The sequence below is a fragment of the Ochotona curzoniae genome, unplaced genomic scaffold (genome assembly GCF_017591425.1).
Source record: "Ochotona curzoniae isolate NIBS_2020 unplaced genomic scaffold, NIBS_Ocur_1.0 contig_4754, whole genome shotgun sequence".
NCBI lineage: Eukaryota > Metazoa > Chordata > Mammalia > Lagomorpha > Ochotonidae > Ochotona > Ochotona curzoniae.
Window position 1 is genome coordinate 1,470,249 of NW_024466378.1, and position 27,987 is coordinate 1,498,235.

General features: G+C 50.8%; 2 protein-coding genes and 2 non-coding genes across 5 annotated transcripts in view; 1 reads left to right on the forward strand and 3 right to left on the reverse strand.

Moving 5' to 3' along the window:
- The window catches only part of MPZL1 (myelin protein zero like 1), a 69,270-nt gene extending 64,475 nt beyond the window's left edge, over window positions 1-4,795 (reverse strand). The window contains exon 1 of the mRNA XM_040987560.1: window positions 4,635-4,795. Coding sequence (XP_040843494.1) covers window positions 4,635-4,695 — 61 coding nt within the window. The 5' untranslated portion in view covers window positions 4,696-4,795. The remainder of the gene's footprint in view (window positions 1-4,634) is intronic.
- Window positions 4,796-8,911: 4,116 nt separating this feature from the next.
- Window positions 8,912-8,983, forward strand: TRNAP-AGG. Its single transcript has one exon. It is a non-coding gene; the product is annotated as a tRNA-Pro (tRNA).
- A 687-nt stretch (window positions 8,984-9,670) lies between these two features.
- On the reverse strand, window positions 9,671-9,742 carry TRNAP-CGG. Its single transcript has one exon. It is a non-coding gene; the product is annotated as a tRNA-Pro (tRNA).
- Window positions 9,743-16,558: 6,816 nt separating this feature from the next.
- Window positions 16,559-27,987, reverse strand: part of RCSD1 (RCSD domain containing 1) — a 64,465-nt gene continuing 53,036 nt past the window's right edge. For both annotated transcript variants that reach the window (XM_040987562.1, XM_040987563.1), the window contains 3 exons: window positions 26,651-26,854; window positions 23,528-24,238; window positions 16,559-18,041 (listed from right to left, as the gene is read on the reverse strand). In XM_040987562.1, coding sequence (XP_040843496.1) covers window positions 18,009-18,041; window positions 23,528-24,238; window positions 26,651-26,854 — 948 coding nt within the window. In that variant the 3' untranslated portion in view covers window positions 16,559-18,008. The remainder of the gene's footprint in view (window positions 18,042-23,527; window positions 24,239-26,650; window positions 26,855-27,987) is intronic.

Genomic DNA, 27,987 nt, shown 5'->3' on the forward strand with positions numbered 1-27,987 from the left:
GTTCACTCCCTATGTGGTCCCAACAGCCAGAGCTGAGGCGAAGCTGTTAGAAAGCCAGGAGCTTCTTCTGGGTACAGGGTCCCAAGCCTTTGGACCACCCTCTACAGCTTTCCCAGACCATAAGCAATGAGCTGGACAGGAAGTAGAGTAGCTAGGACATGAACTGGAATCCATACAGGATCCCAGTACTTGCAAAGTAAAGATTTATATATTGAGTCATCACGCCAGGCCATGAAAATAAAGAAATATTTAGGGCCCGGAGTGATAGTGTAGCGGGTTTGTGGCCTGGGAATGCAGTCGAGGACGGCCCAAAACCTTGGGGCCCTGCACTTACATGGGAAATCCTGAAAAAGTTCCTGGCTCCTGGCATTGAATTGGCTCAGCTCCAGCTGTTGCGGCCACTTGGGGAGTGAATCATTGGACAGAAGATCTTCCACTGTTTCTCCTCCTCTCTGTATATCTGACTTGGCAATAAAAAAAATAAATCTTAAAAAAAAAAACTTTTTGATGCTAGTTACTGAATTCATCTATTTTATTGTTGATAAATTTGATAGTCCTTGAACAAACCATAGTAATTATAATATTTTTTTTGGAAATACAGATCAGTTTTACAGAGAGAACAGACAGAGATGTCTTCCATTTTTTTAATTCACTCCCCAAATGGCAATGACCAGAGTTAAGCTGAACCAAAACCATGAGCCAGGAGCTTTTTCAGGATCTCCCATGTGAGTGCCAAATCTCAAGCCTTTGGCCCATCCTCCACTGCTTTTCTAGGTCATAAGCAGGAAGGTGGATGGGAAGTAGAGCAGCAGTAAAGACATGAATCAGCACCTTAAATAAAGGATTTATTTATTTATTTGAAAGGCAGAGAAAGAGACAGAGCTCTCTCATCTGCTCATTCACTTCCCAGGTGGCCACAGTAGCCAGGACTGGGCCAGGTGGAAGCCAGGAGCCAGGAGCCTCCACTTGGGGTGCATGAGCACAACCATTTGGGTCATCTCACAGTGCTTTTGTCAAGGTATTAGCAGGAAGCTGCATAGGAAGAGGAACAGCAGGGACTCCAACCAGCTGGTCCCACTTCCTTTTCATTTGTTTTTATTGGAAAGGCGGATATACAGAGAGGAGGAGAGAAACAGAGGAAGATATTCCGCCCAATGATTCACTCCCCAAGCGGCTGCAACGGCTGGAGCTGAGCCAATCCGAAGCCAGGAGCTTCTTCTGGGTCTCCCATGCAGGTGCAGGGTCCCAAATTTTTGGGCCATCCTCAACGGCTTTCCCAGGCCACAGGCAGGGAGCTGGATGGGAGGCAGGGCTGCCAGGATTTGAATCGGTGCCCATATGAGATTCCGGATCATGTAAGGCAAGGACTTTAACTACTACACTATCATGCCCGGCCCCCCACTTCCTTTTAAACTTCATTCTTTCTTGTTTCTAAAATAGTAAACTTCTGGTTTTTCTCCTTGAACATGTGTTTCTCAGGTTTCATTTAACCCTGGGTTTGAACCCTCTGCTGCCTTCCATACAATCTCCCTTGATGATCTTACCCACACAAGCCAAGCTTCACTTCTGGCCACATAAATTCTCCCAAATCTGCACTGTGAACCACAACTTCCTCCTCAGCTCCAGAATGGGCATACACCTGTCTTCTGCCTGTTGCTGACTGCTGATGTCTCATCAGCATCTCAAACCTGACACAAGCAAATGCACTTCCATTATCTCTCCTCAGCGCCTATCAGCTCGGGAAAAGCTGAACTTAAAGAGGCATGTAGTTCAAAATGAGGCTGAGGAGCCATTTACCGACCAGCAATTACTCAACGAAGCACAGCCCCTTCGAAAGGAAAAAAAAAAATCTCCAAATTGTCCAATTTCAGCACCAGAACGTGGCCAATGAAACATGACCTGAAATCAACTAAGGAAAAAACAGCCAAGAAAAAAAAAAAAAAAAAAAAACAGTTAAGATTGAGTGCCCTCCACTCCCCGAGCCTGGCCTCATTGGCAGAGCAGGTCTGAGAAGGCACTTCTGACTTAGTAGATCAACTTTACTTTGTTTCTTTGGTTTGTACTCCCTCCTAATTTGAAAGAAATTCTTTCTGTATGGAAGATATCCTAGTCCTTTCTCCTATATTCTCCAACTGTGAAGAGTAACAGCTTCCCAACACACGCCAAGCTTCACAAGCCTAAAGCCTTCTACCTTACCTACCTCACCTACCTCTTCTTTCAAGCATAGATGAGGTCAGCTTCCAAACTCGATCAAACTTACTTTGTCATGGCTGGGACTGTGGCTCAACAGGCTAATCCTCCACCTTAAAGCACCAGCATCCCATATTGGCACCAATATGTGTCCCAGCTGCTCCACTTCTGATTCAGCTCCCTGTTTTTGGCCTAGGAAAGCAGTAGAGGATGGCCCAAAGCCTTGAGACTCTGTACCCACATGGGAGACCAAGAAGAAGCTCCTGGCTCCTAGCTCAGTTTCAGCTGTTGTAGCTACCTGGGAAGTAAACCAGCAGATGGAAGATCTTTCTGTCTCTCCTCTGTAAAATCTGCATTTCTAGTAAAATTAAATAATTCTTTAAACAGGAAAAAAAAAATACCTCACTTTCTCACTAGCTCATAAGTAGAGCCTGCCTACTAACTCAATGCTTTCACTGAGCGCTTCATTATCCCCCCACACACGACTCCATTAGCACTCTGGATTGTCTGGCTTCAACCTCCCAACACACTAACCCATCTCTGACATGACAATAGACAGAGCATCCCTTCATTGCATTTACAAGAGGCAGACAAGGCCTTGTGTGACTCGGTGCCCCTGGGTGATGGCTCCTCAGTCTCAACTGGCACCGTCGCCTGCACCCAGGATCGTGCAAGCAGGCACAAACAGCAGGTTCCTCCCCCAATGCCACAGCAGCTGCTCCTGGGTGCAAGAGGATTGCCCTCCTCCGAGCTGTCACAGTACACTTTCTTCATTCAGCATTTCTACGGTCCTTAGCACACACAGTTTCTCCCACAACTTGAACTTAACTTGAGGACGGAAATAGTTTGGTGCTTGAAACACAAAAGCGCTTAATCAATGGTTGTTGAAGAACTTAAGGAGTTTATTCTGTAAAAGATGAACTCTTGCACGGTACGCCCAGTATTCCCAACCAGGAAAAGGCAAGAAGAAAACATTTAACATTCTTCCGAACTTAACCAAGAATCTAAACTGCGAAATTTCACACGTCAGCATTCACCGTGCATGACTGAAGAGGGGTTCTGGGGTGCATGTGGCTCCTACTCTGTGGTCTTTGCATTAATCGTTTTTCAGCTCTAATATTCTCAGTACCCTGACTTTAAGAAATCTGGGAATGCCGTGCTGCCACAGCCATGCCTGACCTCCCATGCGAGACTTAGGATAAACCCTCGTTTCACGCAACTTTGTTTCCTTAAACACCATCAATACTACCAACGACAACAAAAATGACACACGTTTAACCTTTCTTTTCCCTCCCAGGCAGGGAGGCAGGACGGACTGTGCCATACACACATGCAGTGTATCTTCAAGTCTGAACCACTGCAGGGTTTACATGTTACAGCGCCTGGAAACACTGGGTGAAGAGAACAGCCAGAGAGTCACAGAGCCTCACCCGTGTTCCCTGGCTCCACAGGTCACACACCACCGACCTTTCTGTAAAAGACCGGGCTGGAAACTCTGGTATCTAAATGCTGTGATGCAACTGACATTTCACAAAAGGAATGAAAAAAAACTTCCCCGCGATTTCTGAGCCCTTGGCAGTCGTTATAACCATTACTTAACTAAATTCGGAGGCAACAGCAAGTACTTGGCTTTAAACGGCAAGCACGCATAAACAAGTCCTGGGCATAAACAACTCACCCAAGTCTGCTCCATGAAATTTTCTAAGGGGGAAAAAAAAAATTCTGTTTAAAGGAAGAGTGTGGTTTTCAGTCTTCTATGTTTTGCCAAATTGTGGTGACTATGCCTGAAAATATTACGGATTTAACCGAATGCTTTTCAATCGGGCCATTACACTCACAGTCCTCGCTCCCTGCACTCGAAGCCAGAAATAATGTAAATTTCTTCTTGGTGCTTTGCAGATCAGAGTAGACAAAAATGAGATTCCAGGGGGGCTCTTTCATCACGGAGGCTTAAAACTGGTTTGGGAAGCATGCGAGGCTGAACTTACCAAGGTAAAAGGGAAACACGGGGCTTCAGGCGGAAACCAACCAACAAAGGGCGCAACCAACAAAGTGAAAAAACCGGCCACCTTCCGCCACCTCCCGAAGGTGGAAGTTGGCCGGATCCCTGGTTCCCGAGTGCGATTCCCTGAGGTTCGGGGAGACCCGCAGCCACCGACAGGGGAACAGCGGGGGACGCTGCGGGGCCCTGTGCGGCCGCCCGTTGTCCCCGGGAAGACCCCCGGGAAGACGCAAGGTGGGCGCTCTCCCCCTCCTCCTCCTCCTCCACCGTCGGGATCCAGGAAGCAAAAGAAAGAGGCTGAGTGCGCCTTCCCGGCCCCGGAGCGCGCAGGCCGCGCCCCCTCCCCAGCGCGGCGCCCCGCGCGGGCGCAGGGCCTGGGATTGCCGGGACGGGCGTGCACCGGGCCCCGGGAGTCCCTCACCCCGGCCCCGACATCACTCACACAGCCCGAGCGCCGCCGCCAGCACCGACCACCACCCGCGCCTGCGGTCAGAGGCTGCCATCGCCGCCGTGGCTCCCGCGGGCGCTGCCGTCGTCCTGGCGCTGCAGCCGCCGTCGCCGCCGCCGCTGCGCCCTTGGGCCTCGGTCCCAGGGACGCTGGCTCCCTCAGCGCACAGGGCTCCGGTCCGCCCCGCCGCCGCCGCCCGCGCGCTGAGGCACCTCCACGCGGCGCTCCCCGCTCGCGGCCCCCGCGGCCGCCCGCCAGCCCTCAGCCTCCGCCGCAGCCCCGCCCACGCCGGCCCCAGGTGCGCGGCCATTGGCCGTGCGGGCGCCCTCTGCAGGATGCGATTGGACAGCTTGCCCGTCCGTCACCCCCCTCCCTCGAGCGGGCCCCGCACTCCGGGTCGCACCCAACGCCTCAGCCCTGCCCGGAGGCTGCGGGCCAAGGCGGCCGTCTGCCTGCGTGGCTGTCCGCACGGCGGTCGCGGCCGCTCCGAGGGCCGATCCCCTGGGTTCCCTTCATCCTCCCCGTCAGCCGCGGCTCCTCGCCTCCGCTTCAGCTCTTCTTGGTGTCTCCCTGCCTCTCCTAAAGAAAAGCAAGCAATCCATTGATCTAAAATATTTAAAAATAAGAATAATAAAGATGAAGAGCGCGATGAGGGAGGACTCTGCCTCAGTAGTCCAGGAAGGATGTCTCTCCCCCTGGCCCAGTCCCCGTGGCCCGGTCTTTTGCCTGAGGTAGATAGTACGTGTTGCAGCTTGAGGAATCGGCTAGGTTACCAGGAGTCTCCATGTTGCCTTAAGCTGCCCCAGGAGCAGCCCGGCTTTGGGAACCTGGACCTCTGCCCTGTTACCTGGAGTACAGGAGTGTTTGGCCTTCTCATGTCCTGGGCCCTCTTTGTGAGCCAGGAAAAGTGAGGGACTGTGCCTCAGGCTGATCGTGTGATGTGGTGGTGTGGACCCCCGCTCAACCGGGGGCCAACGGGCCCACACACACACTGGCCATCCAGTGAGTGCCTGGCAGATCAGCCTGCAAACGTGGGTACTGGGGTACAGGAGAAACCGGGGGATGGAGGAAAAGGAAGGCTGCAAGCGAGAAGAGATGGAGGGAGAGAAGACGTTTCAGAGCCGGGGAGGTGTGTGGTGGGAGAACCCACGAAGCTCTGATTTGAGTTTGCCTGAAGCCGGTCTTGCAACACCCTTGCTGATGCCTGCTGTTTGAGCCTGGTAGTACAGCAATTTTGTAATAAGCACTTTGACTACAGAGTGAGAACATTCAAAAGAGCATACTAAAAACGACACAGCGCAACACACCATTTGGGCCCGTTTCTCGGTGTCCCATCCATGTCTGGATGGCACAGATACATCTTTGTATGTGGATGGATACATCTTTCAACAGGCTTGAAGGGAAAGAAGGACGGGGAATAGAAACGCACACCCCCAGAGATGGTGGTTCTCAAAGCCATTTGCAGTGTTAGAGCCCCTCAGCTCTACCTCTACCCGCACAGGCTTCCTCCTGCCCAGACCCAAAGGCGCAAGAGGAGTCTGGGAAAGATCTCCCCAGAGGATGCAACAGACTCTACCCCCAAAGGATGGGGTAAAAGACTCAATAAAATCTAGACAGAGATAAGCTGAAAAAGGAAACTCTGAGACTCAAACACACAAGAGCCAGGTGAGAGAAACCCACAACCAGCATGATGATTCAATTGACTAATCCTTCACTTCCAAGCTCCAGGACCCCTTATGGGCACCAGTTTATGTCCTGGCACCTCCCCTTCCCATCCAGCCACCTGCTTGTGGCCTGGGAAAGCCGTCGAGGATGGCCCAAGGCCTTGGGACTCTGCACCTGTGTGGGAAGCACCTGGCTTCCTGAAAGAAGCTCCTGGATCCTGGCTTCAGAAAGACTCAGCTCCAGCTGCTGAGGCCGCTTGGGGAGTGAACCAGCAGGTAAAAGATCTTTCTGTCTCTCCTCTCTCTGTAATCTGCCTTTCTGATAAGATAAATAAATAGATCTTTAAGAAAGGAAGGAAGGAAGATCTACCCACTGTGCAGTGTGGAACCTCAAAGGGCTGAGTTAGAGAGAGGGGTCATGCAGACAAGATCGATGTCTATTTTTGTTTTTTAAAGATTTATTTTTATTGGAAAGGCAGATATACAGAGAGGAAGATCTTCCATCTGATGATTCACTCCCCAAGTGAGCGCAATGGCGGGCATGCTATACTGATTTGGGCTGTCCTCAACTGCTTTCCCAGGCCACAAGCAGGGAGCTGGATGGGAAGCGGGGCTGCCGGGATTAGAACTGGCGCCCATATGGGATCCTGGGCGTGCAAGGCGAGGACCTTAACCACTGCGACACTGCGCTGGGCCCGATTTATTTATTTATTTATTTTTAAAGAAATATTTATTTTTATTGCAAAGTCAGATGTACAGAGAGGAGGAGAGACAGAGAGGAAGATCTTCCATCTGATGATTCTCTCCCCAAGTGACCGCAACAGCCAGTGCTGCTCTGATCCAAAGCCAGGATCCAGAACTTCTTCCGGGTATCCCACACGGGTGCAGGGTCCCAAGGCTTTGGGTCATCCTCAGCTGCTTTCCCAGGACACAAGCAGGGAGCTGGGTGGGAAGTGCAGCTGCCGGGATTAGAAGCAGCACCCATATGGGGGATCCCAGTGCGTTCAAGGCGAGGTATTTAGACACGAGGCCATGCCGCCGGGCCCAAGATTGATGTCTATTTAGGAAAAGGCAAATTCTGTGTTGCAGAGGACCTTGGGCAGGGAAGGTGCATGGAGACATTTCAAAAAAAAAGACAGATGGCATCGGGACAAGCTGGGTATGTCCTTGTCTTCCAGAGGAAAATAGGCATGTTGCAGACTGCGTGGTGAGTGTTCCAGAAGCACTCAGAAACGAACCCTTTTTAGATAGCCATCCAACAGAACCCAGGATGTGTCCCAGGCCACAGCTGAGCATTGGCCAAAAGTCAGATCCATTTCCCCTGATATGCAAGAATTTTTTTTTTTAAGTTTTTGCATCAAAACAAACGTGGACTTTTCCGTGACCTTTTGGAAAGGCCCCTGTGGAAACTACATGTGCTTCACGGGGGCAGACTCCCAGGGCGCACTTTCTCCTGGGCGGGGCTCACAGACCTGTTCTCCTGCCGCGCCTGGCGAGTTTCAGCCTGGGTTCTGTTTCTGTCAGTTTCCTACCGTCCTCCTGTGGAGCAAGCGAGATGCTCCAGTGTGATGCTCAAAGTGGTCACAATATTTTAACCAACAGGTTATATTCAGTAGGTAGAACCCTCATCTTAGACATAACAAACTTTTTAGGTGTCTGGGACACTTTTTTTTTTTTTTTTTTTTTTGTAGTTAGATTTTGATGAACAAACCCTCTTGGCTTGTAGAACTCATTAACATTTTAAAGGATATTCTTCTCCTTGCCTTGAGCAGTAAGAACTGAAGACTTCAGTTAGGGCAGTTTCAAACAAAACATAAAAGAGTGGAGACATGGTACAGTTCCAAAACTGTAGTTCACTGGTGTCAGATCCTAGCAAGGAAGTTAACAAAACACCCTCTGGCTGATAGTACGGTCGAAACTGATGGATGAATGAATGAGTGGCAAAGGAAATTAAAATAAATGAATGTCTCTCTTTAGGGTAGTCACTCTGCTTGTGTCCCATCTGGTCAGTTATTGGCTAGCGTGACAACTCCTGATTCATTGTTGAAGTACCAAAATTAAAGAATTTGGAATAAATAGTCAGAATTGTCCATTTATCACAGCCTGGTTCTTTGTGAATATCAATGGTGAGGATTTGAAGATTTAAAGCATAGTTAATTAAAGATATCGGGATAACTGCCACTGGTTGTTAGCTGTGCGGGAAAACTGTGTTCCACTGGACGCAAGCAGAAGCTGAGTGGAGACAACCGTAATCCAGTTATACACCGGTTTTGGAATGTTAAAGGAGCTGTTCAGTCTCTTTAGAGCTAAACTAGGAAGGATTGAAACTCCAGGGGCAGGATCTGAAACCGCATACCCCTGCAGCTTTGCAGCCGCAAACAGGAACGGACGCACGGCCTGCAAACCAGGTGGTTCGTATCACACCGGTACGACACCGCTGGTTTCTATCACTGGTTTGCATAAAGAAACGGGAAAGAAAACCTTGCCGGAGCAAACATCCTTTAAGCACCCGAAGGATAGAAATACAACATGGAAATAGCCACTTGGGGGCGCCGGACTAAGCACTTCTAGTTTCCTTTACAGTAGTGGGAAGAATGAGGACGTGCTGGCTCGTTGGTCTAGGGGTATGATTCTCGCTTAGGGTGCGAGAGGTCCCGGGTTCAAATCCCGGACGAGCCCTACCTTTTTATGCGTTAAGCAGCATTTGGAAGAAAATAATTTTTAGGATAGTTGATTACATGTATTAAGTACAGGTCGGACGCAAGGTCTATCCGCTGTGAATGCAGGAAACAACCCACACCGGAAAGCCGTGAGAGGCGAGTGATGTGAAAATGTGGAGTCCCGCTGGCCAGGTGACTACGGGCAAAGGCGGTCCTCACCCCAGCCGGCTCCCCTTGTGGGGCTCGGCTTCCCGCGGCTTTGGGAGCACACTGCGTCGCAAGCCGAGCGGAGTCGGGGGCGTCCTCTGCAGGACGAGGACCCGCCTGCCCTCGGAATCGCTCATCCCCCGTGCACCCCGACCCCGAGAACCCGCTGTTCCAGCAGGACGCCCTGGTTAGGTTTGGAGGCGTCTCAGGCGTGAACCGCATTCTGCATCAGGGCTTCCAGGTTTCTAGTTTTTCAAGCTTGTGTGTTTTCCAAAGTACAAACCAATTTTAACGCCTTGCTTTTGTACAGACTGTAAACGTCTGTTGCGAGTGATTCAGGCTCCGTGCTTGGAAAATGAAAGTGAGCAACGTTTCGGGTCACGGGACCAGAATCGCCTCACTGAAACTTCTAAATAGTTGGTGTGCAAGGGGGGGGAGGGAATTTTTTTTTTTAATGCTGCCTAGGCATAGTGTCTGCAAGAAACAAAATAAAACCTTCGGGCTCGTCCGGGATTTGAACCCGGGACCTCTCGCACCCGAAGCGAGAATCATACCCCTAGACCAACGAGCCGCTCTCGGGTGGAGCGTTTCCGACGTCTCCCTTCAGGCTGGCGCCGCCTCGGCCACACTGCCGACCCCGGCGACCTTTCTCGGGCTGCAGGAGACACAGCGCAGGAGGCGCCGGCCTGCAGGCTCCCACGCGCGCCCGGAACCCGGGGTCCCACGGCCGCCCACTCGCGAGGCGGGCAGGCTGCGGAAGGCGCGGGGCGGCGCCTTGGGCCCCGCGGGAGCCCTCGGCCGCGGGAGTGCGAGCTGCCGGGGTGTCGGGGCCGACGCTGGGCGAGTGCGACCCCCGGCTTCCGAGGAGCGGAAATCAGCTGTTGTTATTATTATTATTATTGGCCCTAAGCATTGTCCTTGGTTTCACGCAGGCTTTTGAAGAACTTTGCTGATGGTGATCTGATTTGTTACTGTGTAACAATCACCTCCTAAGAAACTAAAGTTGCCCCCATTATACAGATTAGGAAACCGAGGCTCCGAGAGGCGAGGAGCCCGGCTAAGGGTTGGGGAGCGCTGACGCTGGCAAAGGAGGTCGTGCAAGGCGGGTGCACAGGTGGACACTGCTTCTCAGTCCCCTCTCGCGTGGGGGCAGGAGGAGGTATGGGGCGAGACCTCAGGTATGGATGACTGACGACAGCGCCTTGATGGGACAATTGTTTCATTAGTCCCTTTGCATCTAGAACTCGGTTTATTTTATATTGTGAGCTTTGTGCTTAGGCTAACTTTCCGGAGTCTGCCTTGTCCGAGGAGAAGGACTCACGCTCTGAGCTCTTCTGTTATCCCCAAAGCAACTGTACCCCAAAGAAAGTGGCTGCCTGCTTTAGGAAGTGAAATACAAATGGCTGCAAGAAGAAACTCTTGGTTCCACTCTGAAATCCCTGATTCCATCTCAACTCCACTGGGCTGGCTGACATCAAAGCCAATCATGTTGGAGGGGGACAGATGATGACCTTGACCTGGGGTCATGCGCGTGAAATGGAAAAGACTACTATTTGCAGAATTAGACTTAGATTATAATGACTCATTGCGAGATAATGAGAGTGACCCTAGAATAAGATGTTTGGTTCTGATTGCGTGTTGCTGCTGTGACCGGCAGGAGGTTGAAGTCTTGCAGGCGTGGCTTTGAGTGGGCAGGGTCAGTCCTCGCAAGTGAGGGTACAATTAAGCGTGTGGGTATTTTGCTAAGCTGGCACACGGGCCTGGCCCCTGGCCGTGTGCAGAGAGCCTGGGCCGCTTCTCCTGCTGGGCTGGCTTCACCACTGCTGTAGCCCTGGCCTGGGAAGAAACACGGAGCTGAGCATTTGCGTCTTTTTTTTTTTGCATTTCGGTCCCATATCCCCGCCTTGGCAGCAGGTGTTTGTTCTTATGTTTGTGCTTAAATCCTTATCTCTCTGGTTTCCCTCAGTGACCCTTGCTCCGGTCTTAATCTCATGTCTCCTTCTGAATTTTGCAGTCTCTCTGTAGCATCGTCATTAATGAATTATTGCAGCTGCCTGAGGCTCTTTCTTTCCCATTCAAGTCTTCACTTGAGCATGCATGAGTCATAGAAGGGATAGGAATGCAAGCTCGGGATTGTGTAAGACCATCTTTATGTCCAGCTTGGAATCTCATCACCCTTTGGCTTGTTGACTGATTTCTCTGTTTTAGTTAAGAGAATTGTTGAGAGAGAGGGAAGAACAGAGAGAGACAAAGATCTTCCATCTACTGGTTCACTCCCCAGAAGGTCACTCTAGCTAGAGCTGGCCTGTCTGAAGCTCAAGGCAGGAGCTCCTTCCAGGACTCCCACGTGGGTGCAGCACCAAAGCACTCGCTTTCCCAGGTTATTAGGATCATTAGTGGGGTGCCTTGGTGGGGTGCTGGCACCACAGGCGGAGGATTAGTGTGCTGTGCCACTGCACCGGCCCCACCCTTTGGTTTCACACACAGTCCTGCTCCAGATGCTGTTAGCTCCACAGCACAATATCAGAGAGGAGAGTTTCCATGACTAAACTATGATCATTTGTGAACACATGCCCATGAGACTGTAAGACAGAAGAATGCATAATAGGATCCCAATTTTTATTTCTTTTTTTTAAGATTTATTTTATTATTATTTTTTTTTATTGCAAAGTCAGATATACAGAGAGGAGGAGAGACAGAAAGATCTTCCATCCGATGATTCACTCCCCAAGTGACCGCAGTGGCCAGTGCTGAGCCGATCCTAAGCCAGGAATTTCTGCCAGGTATCCCATGCGGGTGCAGGGTCCCAAGGCTTTGGGCCGTCCTTGACTGCTTTCCCAGGCCACAAGCAGGGAGCTGGATGGAAAGTGGGGGTGCTGGGATTAGAACCGGTGCCCATATGGTTCAAGGCAAGGACTTTAGCTGCCAGGCCACCGCACCGGACCCCACACAAGTTTTTAACATTAAATAATTATTTATTTACTAGAAAAAGTGATAAAGGAGGGGAGAGACAGAGGGAGAGAGAGACCGAGAGAGAGAAACCGAGAGAGAGACTGTTTGCTGACCCATTGGGCCCGTTTTCCCAAATCCCCAAATGGCCACAATGACCAAGGCTAGATCAGGCCAAGGCCACAGGAACCTACAACTGCATCCACGTCTGCTATGTGTGGCAGAGATCTAGGCACTTGGACCGGCCTGTCCTGCTTTTGCAGGTGTGTTAGCAGGGACCTGGATCCAGCTGCTGTATTAAGGGATGCAGCATTAGAATGGCAGCTCAGCTCTCTGCACCACAATCATAGCGCCCGTGCCTCTGGGCCCCATACATTTTGTAGAATAAAGGAGCATTACTTTTATAATAACATTTGTTTAAAAAAACGTCAAGGCCCAGGATGTGGCAGGGCATGTTAAGCTGCAACCTGTGCTGCTGGCATCCCATATGGGATGCTCCACTTCCGCCTCAGCTCCCTGCTAATGCCCCGTGGGAAAGCAGCAAACGATAGCCCTGCAAGGGCTACCATGTGTCCAAGTGGGAGAGCTGGATGAAGTTCCTGGTTCTTGGCTTGGACTTGGCCCAGACCCAGGCCCAAGCCCCAGGCATTGCGACCATCTGGGGAGTGAACTAGCCAAGGGAAGGATCTTTCTCCATCTCTGTGTAATTCCTGCCTTGCAAATACAGAAGCTAACAGAATGAGCAGAGAAGCTTCCCTAGCCCCTGTGCTCCCAGAGGCCACTAATCAGGCCCTTTGCATCCCTGCTGAGAGGCTAGGTGGAGCTGTGATGTGGATGTGTTCTGGCACCACCCACCACCACCTTGCAGGACTTCTCTGGTAGACAGTGCAGGGGTCCTGTTCTCTTTTTTTTAAAGGGGAATACCTCTGGTATTCCCCCTTGGCAATACCCATTCTTTGACGGCCAACTATGTTATCGTTCTAGAATCTTGTTCTTGAATGATGGTTAAAGTGCAATTCGGTTTACTCATCATCCAAAACTGAAGCAGTTTATGACGGTGATAACTGACTCTTGTCGGTTTGTCCAAGTAGGGTAATTTTCTGAGATTACTTATCAGAGTCACCAGTTACAGCAGGACCGGGAGGTGGTGCTGGGAAAACCCTAGCCTGTCTTGACCTCTGCCATCTACCTCCAGTTTTCTCACAGCATCTCCCTGGCTGTGTCATGACCAGCTCTTCCAGCTCCCACAGGGACCCTCCCAACACCTGTCTATGTTTGGGAATGAGGGGTAGGGGATGTCCCAAGTGTCTTTGCTTTTATTTATTTATTTATTTATTTATTTATTATTATTATTATTGCAAAGTCAGATTTTACAGAGAGAAGGAGAGACAGAGAGGAAGATCTTTCATCTGCTGGTTCACTCCCCGAGTGGACTCAATGGCAGAGCTGAGCAAGTCCTAAGCCAGGAGCCAGGAGTTAGGAGCTTCTTTCTGATCGCCCACACAGGTGCATGGTCCCAAGGCAATGGGCCATCCTCAACTGCTTGCCCAGGCCACAAGCAGGGAGCTGGATGGGAAGCGGGGCTGCCAATATCAGAACCAGCGCCCATATGGGATCCCGGGTACATGCAAGGTGAGGACTTTAGCCACCAGGCTACCACACAGGACCCTGCTCTTACTTTTGATTCCCTCTGAGCTGTGAGGCATTTAGCACATTCATCATGTCCTGTTTCTTGGGGAAATTTCAAAGAACCTGTTTTGTACCCCTGTGGCCACGGTGGGGTTTCTCTGGAGTTCCTGCAGCTCCCCCCTGGGACTGGCAGAGCAAAGCTGGAATGGAGGCCCTGTCTCCATATCCACCACTCAGGCCTTTACTGAGCCCCCTCTGAGACCAGGCTATCTGAGACAATACAGAAAGTTGGAAAAGCAGTCTCTTACCTAGGGTTTTCTGCATATTCTCTCTCTCTTTTTTTAAAGATTTATTTTATTTTTTTATTGGAAAGGCAGATATACAGAGAGGAGAGACAGAGAGGAAGATCTTCCATCCGATGATTCACTCCCCAAGTGAGCGCAACGGCCCATGCTATGCCGATCCGAAGCCAGGAGCCTCTTCTGGGTCTCCCACGCGGGTGCAGGGTCCCAAAGCTTTGGGCCGTCCTCGACTGCTTTCCCGGGCCACAGGCAGGGAACTGGAAGGGAAGCGGGGCTGCCGGGACTAGAACTGGCACCAATATGGGATCCTGGGCGTTCAAGGTGAGAACCTTAACCACTGTGCCACCGCGCCGGGCCCTCTGCATGTTCTCTTCTTCTTTCTCCTTTTCTTCCCCCTCCTCCTTCTTCAAGATTTATTTTTATTGGAAGGGCAGATTTACAGAGATAAACAGAGAGGAAGATCTCCCATTCGCTGGTTTACTCCCTGAATGGCTGCAACAGTTGGAGCTGAGCTAATCTGAAGCCAGGAGCCAAGAGATTTGAGCCAACCTATGCTGCTTTACCAGGCCATAAGCAAAAGGCTGGATGAGAAATGGAGCAGCTGGGACACGAACTCGTGCGTACAGGTGGAGGATTTAGTCAGTTGAGCTAGCATGCTGGCTCCTTTGCTCTTCGTTTGTAAACTCTTCTGGAGAGAGCTTAAAAATCAACTCCTACTGAGGAGTGGATGACAAGAGTCTTAAAACAGAAGCTCTCTCTGGAGTGTTTTTATCTTGGGTGGAAGGACAACAGATGCCAAATACTTCTTGTGTTCCTTCCACAGATGGCATGAGGCACCGTGAAGAGCAATACAGATACCAGCTGTGCCCTCTTGGTGGTGAAGGACATAGCATTGCCTCATGTCATAAAGCAGTGAGATTGATTGTCTTATGAACTCTAGTCCCGTTTCATTTCGGTAGGATGTGAACTTAGTGCTCTTGGCAGCTTCATAAGCCATCCCATCAGACATCGTGGGAGACAGTCTGTTCATCCTATTTTTACCTGATTCATTTATTTACTTTTAAGATTTAAAAATGTATTTGAAAGGCAGAGTTACAATGGGAGAGAGAGAATCACACAGAGAGAGATCTTCCATCTGTTGGTTCACTTCCCAAATGGTTCCAATGGCCAGAGCTGGACCAGTCTGGGGTCAGGAGCCAGGAGCTTTGGGGTCCCATCTGGGTACAGGGTCCCAAGCACCTAAGCCATCCTCTACTGACTTCCCAGGCACATTAGCAGAGAGCTGGATTGGAAGTAAAGCAGCTAGGGCTTGAACTGGCATTTATATGGGATTCTGGTATTACAGGCACAGCTTAAACGGCTGTGCCACAATGGGCCCTTGTTCTGTCTTGTTATTTGTGTGCGTGTGTGTTTTTCCCCATCAGCCCATTTGAACTGGGTTCCTGTTATCAGCAGAGAATGTCCATGTGTGTTTTTTTTAGCTGTAGTAAACTTTTGCCTAATCACGAATCCCTAGTCAGAAGTCAATAAACTGTCTGCCTTTCCACTCACTCATTGCTTTACTTGATGTACACCCATGTTTACAAGGGTTTAGTCAGCCAGTCATGGAGCAAACCCTGCAGCAAGCTGGGCTTTGTTTGAGTGACCTGTGTAAGCAGTGTGCAATGTTAGGTCCCTGTGGCTTCTCGCAGTTGCCAGGTTACCTGGTTCCACCTGCCGCTGAGACCACATCACAGTTAGATCTTGGCCCTGTCCTGTGAAGACGCAGGTTAGTTGCCTGCTCCTTCTCCTGGGAAAGGGAGAATGTGGTTTGAGATGCAAGTCAGAGCACACAGAGAAGGGGAAACTGAGTCTGTGTTTTTATGTGGTTGCTGTTGTACAAGGGCGAAGCCTACCTAACCCAGGAATGCCTTTGTGCCACCCAATACACAGATAAGGTTCTTTAACTCCAAATCAACCATGCAAGTGCATTGCTTTATCACAGCAGCTGGGGGAAAGTGGAGCCTTGGCAATCTGGACCAAAGTACCTGGCAGATCATTCCCTGCACTTCACGCATCCTCTTCCAAGAGCCCTTTGCTTCCTAGAGCCCCAGGAATGGGCCTCTGCTCTTTTGCATAATCAACCAATTAATGTAACCAGCAAGGGATTAGAGATGAAGGTATTTGAACAGTGCCAAGTATCTCTGGGGGCATCACTGTTTTATTGCTAGCATGTTGAGTTCCTGCAAAAGACAAACGCAGATCTATTTGCATTTCTATATTGCCCACTTTCTGTTGCATGCCTTTCTCAAGAAAAGCAAAGTGGTTGTTCACACCGCAAACTCACAGTCAGGCACATATATGCAAAAACTTGCTCAGATGTGTGTGTGTGTGTCTGTGAGCACTCATATATCTGTGTTTTCCTAAGAACCCAATATATGTACAAATAAACCACATGTTATCTGGGGGGGGGGTACGTATCTGCTGATAGACGGTATATAGATTGCAAATTAACTCTACACATCTGCTAAATTCTGCCACAAATCCAAAGTTTATGATAGCCATGACAGCATTCATGTCAACCAAGTTACAAATCAGATACAAGTTACAATCTACTTAAAAATTGCTTTGAAAAAAATATACATATATCCCAAATATCCACACTACTTTGTAGTTAGAAAAACTGTAAGTACAATGAAAAAAAAATATATATATATATCGAGGTACCAGTAGTGACATAAGGCCTTTTCTGTCTGGTAGACTGTTTTCTGAAGTCAGGATAGTTTACTGCCTAACCATCACCAACTTAGCACGTTGAAAGTCAGAATAAGGACCTACCCTAACAATTAAGCATTGATTTGCATTAACATCTTTCAGCAGGAAGGGGTGGAGACAGGAAAAGGTGTAAGTCAAGGAGTGGCTAGCCTGTGCCTTGAAAAACCTCCTACACTCTCCCAACAGAACATTAAAGCAAGAGCTACCCAGTGAGAACAGACCAAAGACTTCCATCCGGTCTCCCTGAGTCAAAGAACCTGGGCTTCCATCCAAGGAACGCTTCCCGGCTGAGCTCGGAAGGCTGTTTTCCTGGTGCTCCAGGTGTCTGCCAGTAAACATTTATTTAATCCACATTCAAGTCCAACCTGGAAGGACCCAATTCACTATGCAAGGGAATTCAGAGAGCTGGCAGGGAGTGGGTGTTGCTGCTATGTCTTCAGAATGGTAGAGTGCAGGGCAGAGCAAGAGACCTAGACTTGTCTGCCTCTGACGGATGCTTTTCAAGGCTCCTCTGGGCTGGCAAAGCGGTCGAGCTGAGCTGTCACCTCCTGTGGCCATCCTCAACCCAAGCCTCCTCCTGTAGGTGGGGCGCACACTTAGGCTTGTTTCCTCACTCATCTCTTCTAGCTCAGCGGTTTAAACAGCAGCTGCCCAATTCACACTGAGATCTACCTGAAAGGTTCTCACTGGACTCTGGATGCCCATTGCAGGACTCCTACAACACCCAGGATCTGTATTTTCAGCACTGTTCCCTTATCTTCTTTCTGATTCGGTTTTTATTTCTATGTGAGAACCACAGAAGTCTTAGGACAGCAAAGCAGCTAGTAACTACACAAGCAAAACCTGGACTGCTCAATCCGAGCTCCGTTAGAGGTTAGCTAGAGGGAGAGGGCACCGTGGTCGGTCTCCAGGCTCCTGCAGGCTGCCCAGTGTCCCTGGGGGTGGGGTGATCACAGTCTATTGTTTTAAATAAGTTTTTCTTCTTCTTCTTCTTCTTTTTTTTCCAGACCAATCCATCAAATGATAAAGAGTCAGGCTGGGTAAAGTTCTCCGCCCTCCATTTGAGCAGTCAGAGGCAGGAAGTAATCTATCCTGGGTCCCTGGGGAATCCAGACAGGCCCTATCCTGCCACTGTTATCATTGCTGCAGATGCTGGCAAAGGCACATCCCGGGCAGCTTCATTTCTCGGGCATCGGGAGTTCTTCACATCTTAGTATCCAGGCCCAGGGCATCACCCTGGGAACAGAGAAAGGAAGAGGGAATCAGCACGAGGTTTGGGGGATCCTGACACTCAGGACAGAGGGTAGGAATTAGAGTAGTAACCATGGTAACAATAATTAAGTGCCCGTCATAGTGTTTTACATGCTCATTTCATCCTCAGGCTATGTGAGCTAGGTTAACTTTTTTTTTTTTTTTTAACATTTATTTATTTTTATTGGAAAGATAGATTTACAGAGAGAAGAAGAGATAGATCTTCCATCCACTGGTTCACTCCCCATATAACCTCAATGGTCAGAGCTGAGCTGACCCAGAGCCAGGAGCCAGGAGCTTCTTCCAGGTCTCCCATACCAGTGCAGAGTCCCAGGGATTTTGACCATCTTTTACTGCTTTCCCAGACCACAAGCAGAGAGCTGGATTGGAAGAGGAGCAGCTGGGACACTGAACTGGAGTCTGTATGGGATCCCAGGGCTTGCAAGGGGAAGATGAGCCAGTAGAGCCATTGTACTGGGCCCTTGAGCTAGGTATTTAGCTGCTAACTCTTGTTGGGCAATAAAGGCACAGAGAGGTTAAGTGACTTCTCTCAGGTCACAAAGCTTGTAAGTGGTCGAGCCAGGATCTAAACCCTGGGAACACTGCCGGAGCCCTCAAGTGATACTACATCTTCCTTCATGGCTGGCTTTCTCTGTCCTCCCTGCCTTGGTCTCCGACCCACTCACACATCCCTGCAATTTCATCTTCCGCAAAAAGCTGCTCAAGATTTTTTTTTTTTTCCCAGCAGCAATGAAAGTAGAAAAGAGCAGACAGGGTTGAAACAGGAGACAGCAGAAGGACAATTTGTCCAGCTCTTGCTTAAGAGCTATGCTAATATTTTGGCTGCTTCTGTGCTAGAGGCTGTGCCAGGATTCAGGCCTTATCTCTGTCAGTCCTGCAGCTGAGAAATGGCTGAGGGCTCGACTGAATCCACAGCGCATGGTGGTATGGGATGTGCCCTGTCATGGCGGATGACAGCCTGAGTGGAAGCAGCCATTTGTGGGGCTGGGGGCTTCTGTCCTTGGGGGCAACCCAGGGAAGGCTGTGGAGGAGGAGTGAGAGAGGCTGAGAGAGAATTTCAGAGGTCGTTGAGTGCAGGGGCTGTGAGCAATTGCACTAGGCAGTGCAGGCGACTCTAGTAGAAAGAACAGGGAGCAGGTGTGTTCTAGAACAGGTGTGTGGGTTGCTGAGTGCAGCAGATGGTCAAGCTCTAAGCTGCAGTAAGGGAGCTTTAGGGAGGCAGTACAAGTTAGGGACCCTGACAAGAGGCTCGGCATGTAGGGCAGTGTGAACTCCATCCTAAGTGGACAAACATCGTAGGGTTTGCAGGGGGAGAGTCAAGAGCAAAACGGTATTTCCAGAAGAATTCGGTGCTGATATGTGGGGTGGGCCTGGGGGCCAGGAATTATTAGAAGGGAGTTGCAGAGGCACGTCAGGGATGGAGGACTCGGGGGTGGATGGTGAAGGGATCCAGGGCAGGTGGTAGTAGGAATGCAGGGCAGCATGACCCTGAGAGAAGCTAGAAGGAATGAGAACTGAGTCTTAGTCATCCACTGGGATGCAGGAAGCCAGCAATGCCAAGCCTTAGGCAGGTGGAGGACTCTCAGAGTCTCATCAGCCGAGGCAGAAAAGGACTTGTCCTGCTGACAAACTAAAGAGAATGATGTGGGCGGAGCCTTTGCCCCAGGCAATGGGGAAGTCAGCACTGGAGCCTGTACTGAGCACGGCTTTGGATGTTTGCCTTTGCCATTTCAGCGCTGGGTCATACATTGCTGGGGAGTATTGCTGGTGCATACATCTGGTAAATTTGGCTTAGTTTAAAAACCATCCCGTGCTTTCTCTTAAAGAACAGCTTAATCCCGCCTCTGCCTCACACTGTACCATTGGAGAGTAGCACCTTTAAAAAAAAAGGTTTTTTTTTTTGTTTTGTTTTGCTTTTTAAATATTTATTTATTTTTATTGCAGTCAGATATATAGAGAGGAGAGACAGAGAGGAAGATCTTCCATCCTCTGGTTCACTTCTCAAGTGACCGCAATGGTCAGAGCTGTGCCAATCCGAAGCCAGGAGCCAGGAACTTCCTCCAGGTCTCCCACACGGGTGCAGGGTCCCAAGGCTTTGGGTCATCCTCAACTGCTTTCCCAGGCCACAAGCAGGGAGCTGGATGGGAAGTGGGGCTGCCAGGATTAGAACCGGCGCCCATATGGGATCCTGGTACATTCAAGGCGAGGACTTTAGCTGCTAGGCCACAACACCGGACACAGTAGCACCCTTTTTATTCTTCTGTTATGTTGTTACTTAATTATTTATCTATGCCCCAGGTTCACCTTCGGATACGTCCTGTCTTGCATAGTGGCAGGATAAATATGAAGAGCCTGAATGCCACCGTCCTAGTTTATCCTAGCCTTCAGTCTAACAATTGGGGCATGCCTTGGAGTTTTGCTTGGGGAACCAGAAAACAGTTCAGTACTGCCTCTGCTGCACCCAGGAAAGTACTGACAGAGAGGCGTGGCTACCTGGGGGGAGGCCTTGAGGGCCATACTGGGGACTGGTTCTCCCAGGGAATACTTTCACGTTAATGCCTGAGGCATTTTGATTCTAATCTTGAGCAGCCTGTGAGGAGCAAAAGACCTGGAGGCACCGGCCCCGCCTTGTGAAGGAAGGCTGCTGCACAGCTGCAGTGAAAGTGTCTGATTCGGATACTTACAGCAGGTGCTCCACCTGTCAACCCTGACTGAGCTCTGTGACCCTGGAAAGTTTCTGTCCTCCAGCTGGAAATTAGGAAGGTTGGGTTCCCTGGTACCAGCTGTGTGTCCCAGGGATGGATAAAAAGGGAAAAAAGGGGAGAGTTGTGGAGTTAGTAACGTATTGGGGATTGACGGATGTGGGGACCATAGGCAGGAGACGATACAGGCTCAATGGCTTCATCCTCAAAAAGGATGAAGGACTTGGGCCATGTTTTGGCCTCTTGGAAACTGAATGGACACTCTAAATCCCAGAAGATTCTGAATCTAAGGACTGGTCCCTTACAGCGAAAGATGTCACAGAAATATTGGAAACATCCTTGCCCGACAGTGCAATCACAGCAGTGTCAGATGCATGCTGGGAGTCTTTGGCACTTACTCCTCGGGAGTGTTCCATCCCACTAATACCTATGGCTGGATCATTAGCGATTACTTTCCTTGGGTCAGGCAGTTTTCACTTTCACACTTCTTTCATTCACACACAAAATATATTTTAAAGCACCCACTATGTTCCAAATTGTGCAGTACACACTGAAAATGCACTGGAGGAAAGAGTAAAAGACGGAATTAAAGGCCTGGTGTGATAGCATAGTGGCTAAAGTCCTTGCACACCAGGATCCCATATGGGCACTGGCTCTAATCCTGGCAGCCCTGCTTTCCATCCAGCTCCCTGCCTGTGGCCTGGGAAAGCAGTCGGGGACGGCCCAAAGCCTTGGGACCCTGCACCTGCTTGGGAGACCTGGAAGAGGCTCCTTGCTTCAGATTGGCTCAGCTCCAGTCATTGCGGCCGCCTGGGGAGTGAATCATTGGATGGAAGATCTTCCTCTCCTCTTCTCTGTATATCTGAATTTCTAATAAAAATAAATAATTCTTTTTTAAAAAGAAGTAATTTAAAAAAAATGAGCAAGAGGGGACAGGCATTGTGGCAGAGTAGCCTAAAGTGCTACTTGTCAGTAGGAGTTTCTCAGGGCACTAGCTGAGTCCCATCGGCTCTGCTTCTGATCCAGCTCCCTGCTAATGCTCCTGTGAAGGCAGCAGAAGATGGCTCAACCTGGGCTCCTGCCATCCTTGTAGGACACCCATGTGTAGCCCTGTCTCTAGGCTTCCGCCTGGCCCAGTTCTGGCTGTTCTGGTCATTTGGGGGAGTGAAGCAACAGACAGATGAGAATCCTCTCTCTCATCTCTCTCTGACACTCTGCCTTTCAGATAAATGAGAATTTCCAGCAGCAGCAATATGCCACGATGACAAAGTGAACTAAGGGGAAAGAGTATCTGCCAGAGTGGGCAGGGCCTGGAGACACAGACAGCAGAAGGCCAGTGGGTGACAGAGGTGGGAGTGAGGTGTCTGAGGTCACTCAGTGCCGAGGAGATTGACAACCACCTGCAGCTGGAAGAGACCACAAGGGACTCCAAGAATTGCAGGTGAAGTTCGCCAGAACTTCAAGCAGAGAGACGGCCTCTCCACACACCCAAGATGCCAAATACAACAAGTGAGCCACACAAGGCGTCTTTATTTCAGCAAGGGAGGTGGCTGTGGAGACAGAAGGGAGCAGAGAGAGAGACAGAAACAGAGAGCATGAGGAGAGAGAGAACGAACAGTTCAAGGTGGGTGTGGGGAGTGCAGGATCAGGGACTGGCAGATGCAGCTGTAAGTGGACACACTGTGGATAAATACCTCCACGGACGGATTGCAACCTGAAGGTCATTAAGCTTACTTAGGCAAAGTGGGTCCTAAGGAGGCCAAGACCTAGGAGATTCATAATAGTGCTGGATAAACAGGCATTCCTGGCATTCAAGGTGATCCTGAGTCGGACGGTGGGGGCCAGTCTCAGGGTCAAGTCATTCCACGCAACTGGGACCTGTAGGAGAGCCAACTCTGCAGGCTTCTCCAGGTTGGGAGTCCTGGCCTCTGGGACCATGGGAAGGGATAGTTCTATCATGTTAAGCCACTGAGTCTGTGGGCGCTGTCAGAGCAACGCTAGCACAGAGAGCTGGGTAGTTTTTGAAGAGAGCAAATGATTCAAAGCCATGGGCAGAAAAGGGTTGCACAGGCAAGGAAAAGAATCAAAGAGGAAGCAGGAGACCAAATAAGGAGCTGGGGGGCAGGCAGCTGATGGCGGCTTGGGTGGGTGAATGAAAGCACTAACAAGGGAAAGCAAGGACCCGATCTGACTGAGTTAATGAGCTGTGGGGCCGAGGACTTGGGGATGAGACACCAAGACTTTCTGGGGTGTCTCTTAAAGCATCTCTCTCTAAAGACCCAAATATTCACCTTTGCCTAGAGGTGTCCCCAACTTGCACCTGCTGTCTACAAACAAGTGGTTTCACCCTCCACTGTGCTTCTGGCTTCCTAGGAGAGGCTCCTGTCCCCTTCTGCCTTGCTAATGCACACCAAGGAATTGCTGACGGCCCATGACAGGTCAGGAGGGTCCCTCCTGCTGGACTCCTGCACTCAGCAGGCCTCAGCCACAGAGTCGAAGTGCCATCACTCCATTGCACCCAGCACTCCTGGGCAGCTCAGGGCAGCACAAGGCAGCATAAAGCTGCAAGCAGCCCGAGATGCACTGCTCATTCTTGTCCTTTGGTCCCCCCACCCTGACTGGCTGTCCCAGTGCAGTCTCACGAGGTAGAAACTTCATGTCTTTGTCTCCATGCTCTAAACTGATCTGGGATGGCGCTGAAAGGAGCAGGGCATGGACCTCCCCACGTGAACAAGCCCGGCCACCTACCTTTTCCTTGGGGTCGGCTGGCTCGCTGTTGTGGACCTCATTGTTCTCCAGTGGGGTGTGGCTGTTTCTGGGGCTGCAGCCAGGCTCGGGGAGTGCCTCTTCCGCTTGCTTCTCCTGGTTTTTATCCTGCTTGGAGGTGTCGCTGTCTTCCATGCCTGCAGGTGGACTTTGGGGGACCTGGTCCCCCACAGCTGCCCCCTCCTCTGGCTTCTTGGAGTCTGGGCTCTGCAGTCCAGGTTTGGCCTCTGCACATCCTGTCTGCTCCCCCTTTCCTTCTGTTTGCTCTTCTGCTGGCTTTGTCTCCTTGGGATTGGCATGGCCGCTCTCTGCCTCTGGGCTGGAGGCCTGTGAGGGTTCGGGGGTCCCCCCTTCTGAATTCTGCACAGCCCTCTCGCAGTGTGGGTCTTCCTCCTCCCTGGCCCCGGGCCGCTCCTCCTGCTTCTCCGCCTCGCTGCGTGTCCTCCTCAGAGGGGGCTTGTCCCCAGGCCCCAGGGGTGCCTGCCCTCCCTCTCCTGCAGCTCCCCCGCTGCACAGTGGGGTCCCCGGGACTCGGCTCTTGGCCAGAAACACCTCATCTCCATTCTCTTCCTTGGCGCCATTCTCCTGAGTTGTGTTTGTGCCCCTGAGGTCCCCCAGGTCACCGCAGTCCGACTGGGATCTTCGGAACCGCCTGGAGGGAGGGCGCCTCTTGATTGAGCCCCTCGTCCGCACCTGGAAGAAGGCATTCAGGAAAATGACACCCAGCTAAGCACTGCTTCACAAGCCCCACGATGGGCTGCTTCTTAGGGGAACGTCACTGCTACTTATCATGGGCCTGGGTAGAGACAATGTGAAACCATGGTGTGCCCGGGACCTCAGGGAGGTACAGATGGTTCCCCACACCTACAGGAAAATGAAGGGCTCTGAGAGGGACCTGCTGTTTGACACGGTGATGCCCAACATCCTCCCATCAGTTTGTCTGGATTTGAATCCTGACTCTGCTTCCAATCCCAGCTTCCTGGGAGGCGGCAGGTGCTGGCCCTAGTAGCTAGGTCATGGCTACCCTCGTCAGAGGCCTGCACTGAGTTCCAGCTTTTAGCTTTACCGAGTCACAAGCCCCAGCTCTTGCAGGCATTTGAAGAGTGAACCAATAAATGGAAACTCTACTAGTCTGTCTCTGATTTGATCCCTTACAAATAAACTGAAAAGAAATAAATGGAAAAATCTTCAAAAGCTTTTACTGTCCTAATAAAACATTGACCTGTTTGGTGTCTAACTTAGCAATTTTATAAGAGCAGGTAAAAAATGGCCTATAAATATCAATTCTTCACATGCTCTTTGACCATCTAACAGGTGTCCTCCTAAATTACAAGCTGAATAAGAGCCATCTATGTTTTGTACGGCTCATGTTCTCACATCTGGAAAATGATGCCTTGACCAAGATGCGCCCAACAGAACAGAGGGCAAGAGGCCAGCTGACACCCTTGACCCTAGTAAGGGGACCTCTTCGGTGACAAGTTAGATAACTAGCTGGTTCAGCTTCCTTTTTGGTACCAACTCAGTCCTTCCCACTCTTAAAAATTTGGCTTACTGAAAAGCGTTCAGCTCCACCAATATCAGACACTATTCTTTAGGGCACCCCAGGAGGGCTTCCAGAAAGTGACTCCTGACTCCCAGAAACAAGGCTTTTCCTGGCTCATGACACCTGCTGAAAAATGCAATTCAGGATCTGTGTCAGAAGCCCAACTCAACTGTAACACTGTGTCCTTCTAAAATGTATATGTATACAACATTTGTTTCAATCTTATTTTCCTGCTGAGCGGCCCTTTGGGATGCTTCCAGCCTAGAAAATCCCAGAGGTTGGGAGAGGACATTGATATGTTAGCACTTCCCAGATCTTCTTCTTCTTCTTCTTTTTTTTTTTCCTAAGACCACCAGCAGGTTAGCATTGCAGACATCAAAGGCCCTGGCCCTCATGACCAGCAGGTTTCCAAACGGTTTTGTCTGCTCCTTTGCTGCAGTCAGAAGACTGAAGCCTCCAAGGACATTCTGTTCTTGCCCTGCCTCCCTCCTGGGAGGCTGGGGGGAGATAGCCTTCTAGGACTCATGGATCAGATGCTCCTGAGCGTGCGCCCATGCCTCTGCCAGCTCAGAGCCTCCGTGCTATTCTCACAGAGGAAGCACTCAGACCACTTGCCACAGAATGTCACTTCACACATGCATACTCCAGACTCCCCTGGTGCCACCCACCTAGACAGACTAAAAGCTGGAACTCAGTGCAGGCCTCCGAGCACACTGAAGGGACATGACACTGTGCTGCCTGCTGCCTCGTGTCTGCCTTCGAGGTGTCCATCACCTCCGCTCATCACCACAGGGAGGACCTCTGCTCTGGCCCCAGGCAGTAAGCTCAAGCTCACTCCAGTATCACTAGTACTCTTGGGGCCCTCTCTGTTTTTAAACATTCTTTTTTTTCTGCATACATTTCCTGGAATGACCTAGAAGACCTCCATTCTGAAGTCACAAGACCCTGTCCCTTGACTGTCTCAGCCCTGGCCTGGCTCTAGCCCACAGGTGCTGCCGACCGGTTTGGACCACATCATATGATGCTGATTTTAACTCCTCCCAGTAGTGGGTCCAGGGATCTGCTGAAAAGGTTTACACCAAGGATCAGGGTAGTCTCCGCAGAAATGAGCCCTACTGCTTTTTGTCTGCACAGAGACCCTCGCTTAGGCTGGAGCCCATCCTGGGGCACTTCCCATTGCACCACAGAGGACCATCTGGTGGTGTCCTCAGGGCCCTGCCTGCCTTTCCAGGTGAACCGTGGGCGGGATCTTCAGCTTTGGTTTGCAGCATGCGCCATTTCTCCTCTCCTAGCAGTCTGCATCTCCCTCCCCTTTCGCCAAGAAAGACAGAGGCTAAACGTGGTGCTAGAGCTGATGGCACAGATGGAGGGGAAGAGATGGGAGAAGCAGGCCCCAGCATCGTTTGCAAAGGAGATGAGAAGCCTCATTTTTTTTTTTTTTTGTGGGGAAGCCGGCTCTGACTGGGACTGCGCATTAGCTGCCCCTTTCTCCGAGAAGAAGGGGAAAGAAAAACTGGCAGTCCTCCCCTTTCCACAAGCCAGCACTGGAGCCTACAACGCACCTTATTGTAGCAGGGCAGGTGACTGCCTTCAGGAGGCTGGTCGAAGCTAACAGGGACCTCCTCTGCCTCGCTGCCCCGAGACCGCACGCCAGGACTGCTGGGGGTGGAAGGAGGGCTGTGAAACGGTGACACCACGGCCTTGAGTCCGGGACTCTTGGGCGACGCTCCAGGCAGCAGAGCCGCTGGGTCAAAGGTTAAATTGGCCTGTAGAGAAACGACCAGAGCAGGGTGAGGAGCTCGATGGTTACCTGGCCACATGTCTGGTGGATGCTGGCTTCCGTGAGGCTTTTCGTGTGATTTCTCCGCCGGTTCTCCGTTACCACATCATGTCACGCTCCTGGAAGCACTGCCTCCTCGGTCCCTCTCCTGCAGCCTGCCTCCCCAGAGGCTGATCTCCAGAAAGCTCAGGGAGTATTGATGTGGATCCAGGAAGATGCCCTGAAATGATCTCAACTTGCAAAGTGGCCAGAGCAGCACCTGCAGCCCAGGAACTTAAAGGAAGCCATCACCTCTTGGGGACCCAGTACTTGCTGCACACATGCCATTTGTTCCCTTTGCAACAACCTTGCCTGTTCAGGCTTATCCTCCCTGCCCACATCAGTGTAGTGCCCTGAGGGTCACACACAGTGTGTTTGTGTGTCCCTTAAGACCCCAGGGTGCAGGTTCTTAGAAAGGAAGATGGCAGAAGAATTCAGTCTTTGCTACCATTTGAGACACTGCAGGGCAAGTCGGACCCCGTGCAAACACACCTAAGGGCAGCCAAAGGGGAGAGTTAGCCTAGAGTGACCGAAGCCTGGGGGAGTCCTGAGTTTGGGAGGCTGGGTTCCTGATCCCACCCCATTATCACCGGGCAGAAGGTGTCCCTGGAGGCCTTGGGCGGCAGCATCCTGGACATTCTTTAGCGCCATCTAGGGGTGTGCCTCCCCTCCTGCCCTCTGCATTTTCTAGTCTGCGCAGCAGTGTCCTGTGGCGGTGGTACAGGTCCCGGTGTCAGACCCTGAGGGACCGCTAAAGCTGGCTCCTCTTGGCTCAGATGTTGGACCACTCATGTAACAGAGGCTGTGTGGCCTCTGGCAAGTCCAACAGCCTCTCTGAGTCTCGGATTCTTATCCTGACTTCCTGAGTCTGTTTCATCTGGTTCTGGTCACTTTATCCTGCAGCTCCTTGCCTCACAGCCCGCACTCACACCTCTGCCTTCCTCCAGCCAACTTTGGGTCCCCAGAACTCCCCCGTACACTTTTGGACATGCGGACCATAAACCATTAGGCAGGCTGTGGAAGGTATTAGGTTTTTCTTTTATTGTGATCTGAGGAGAGGATCTACGAGACAGACAAGGC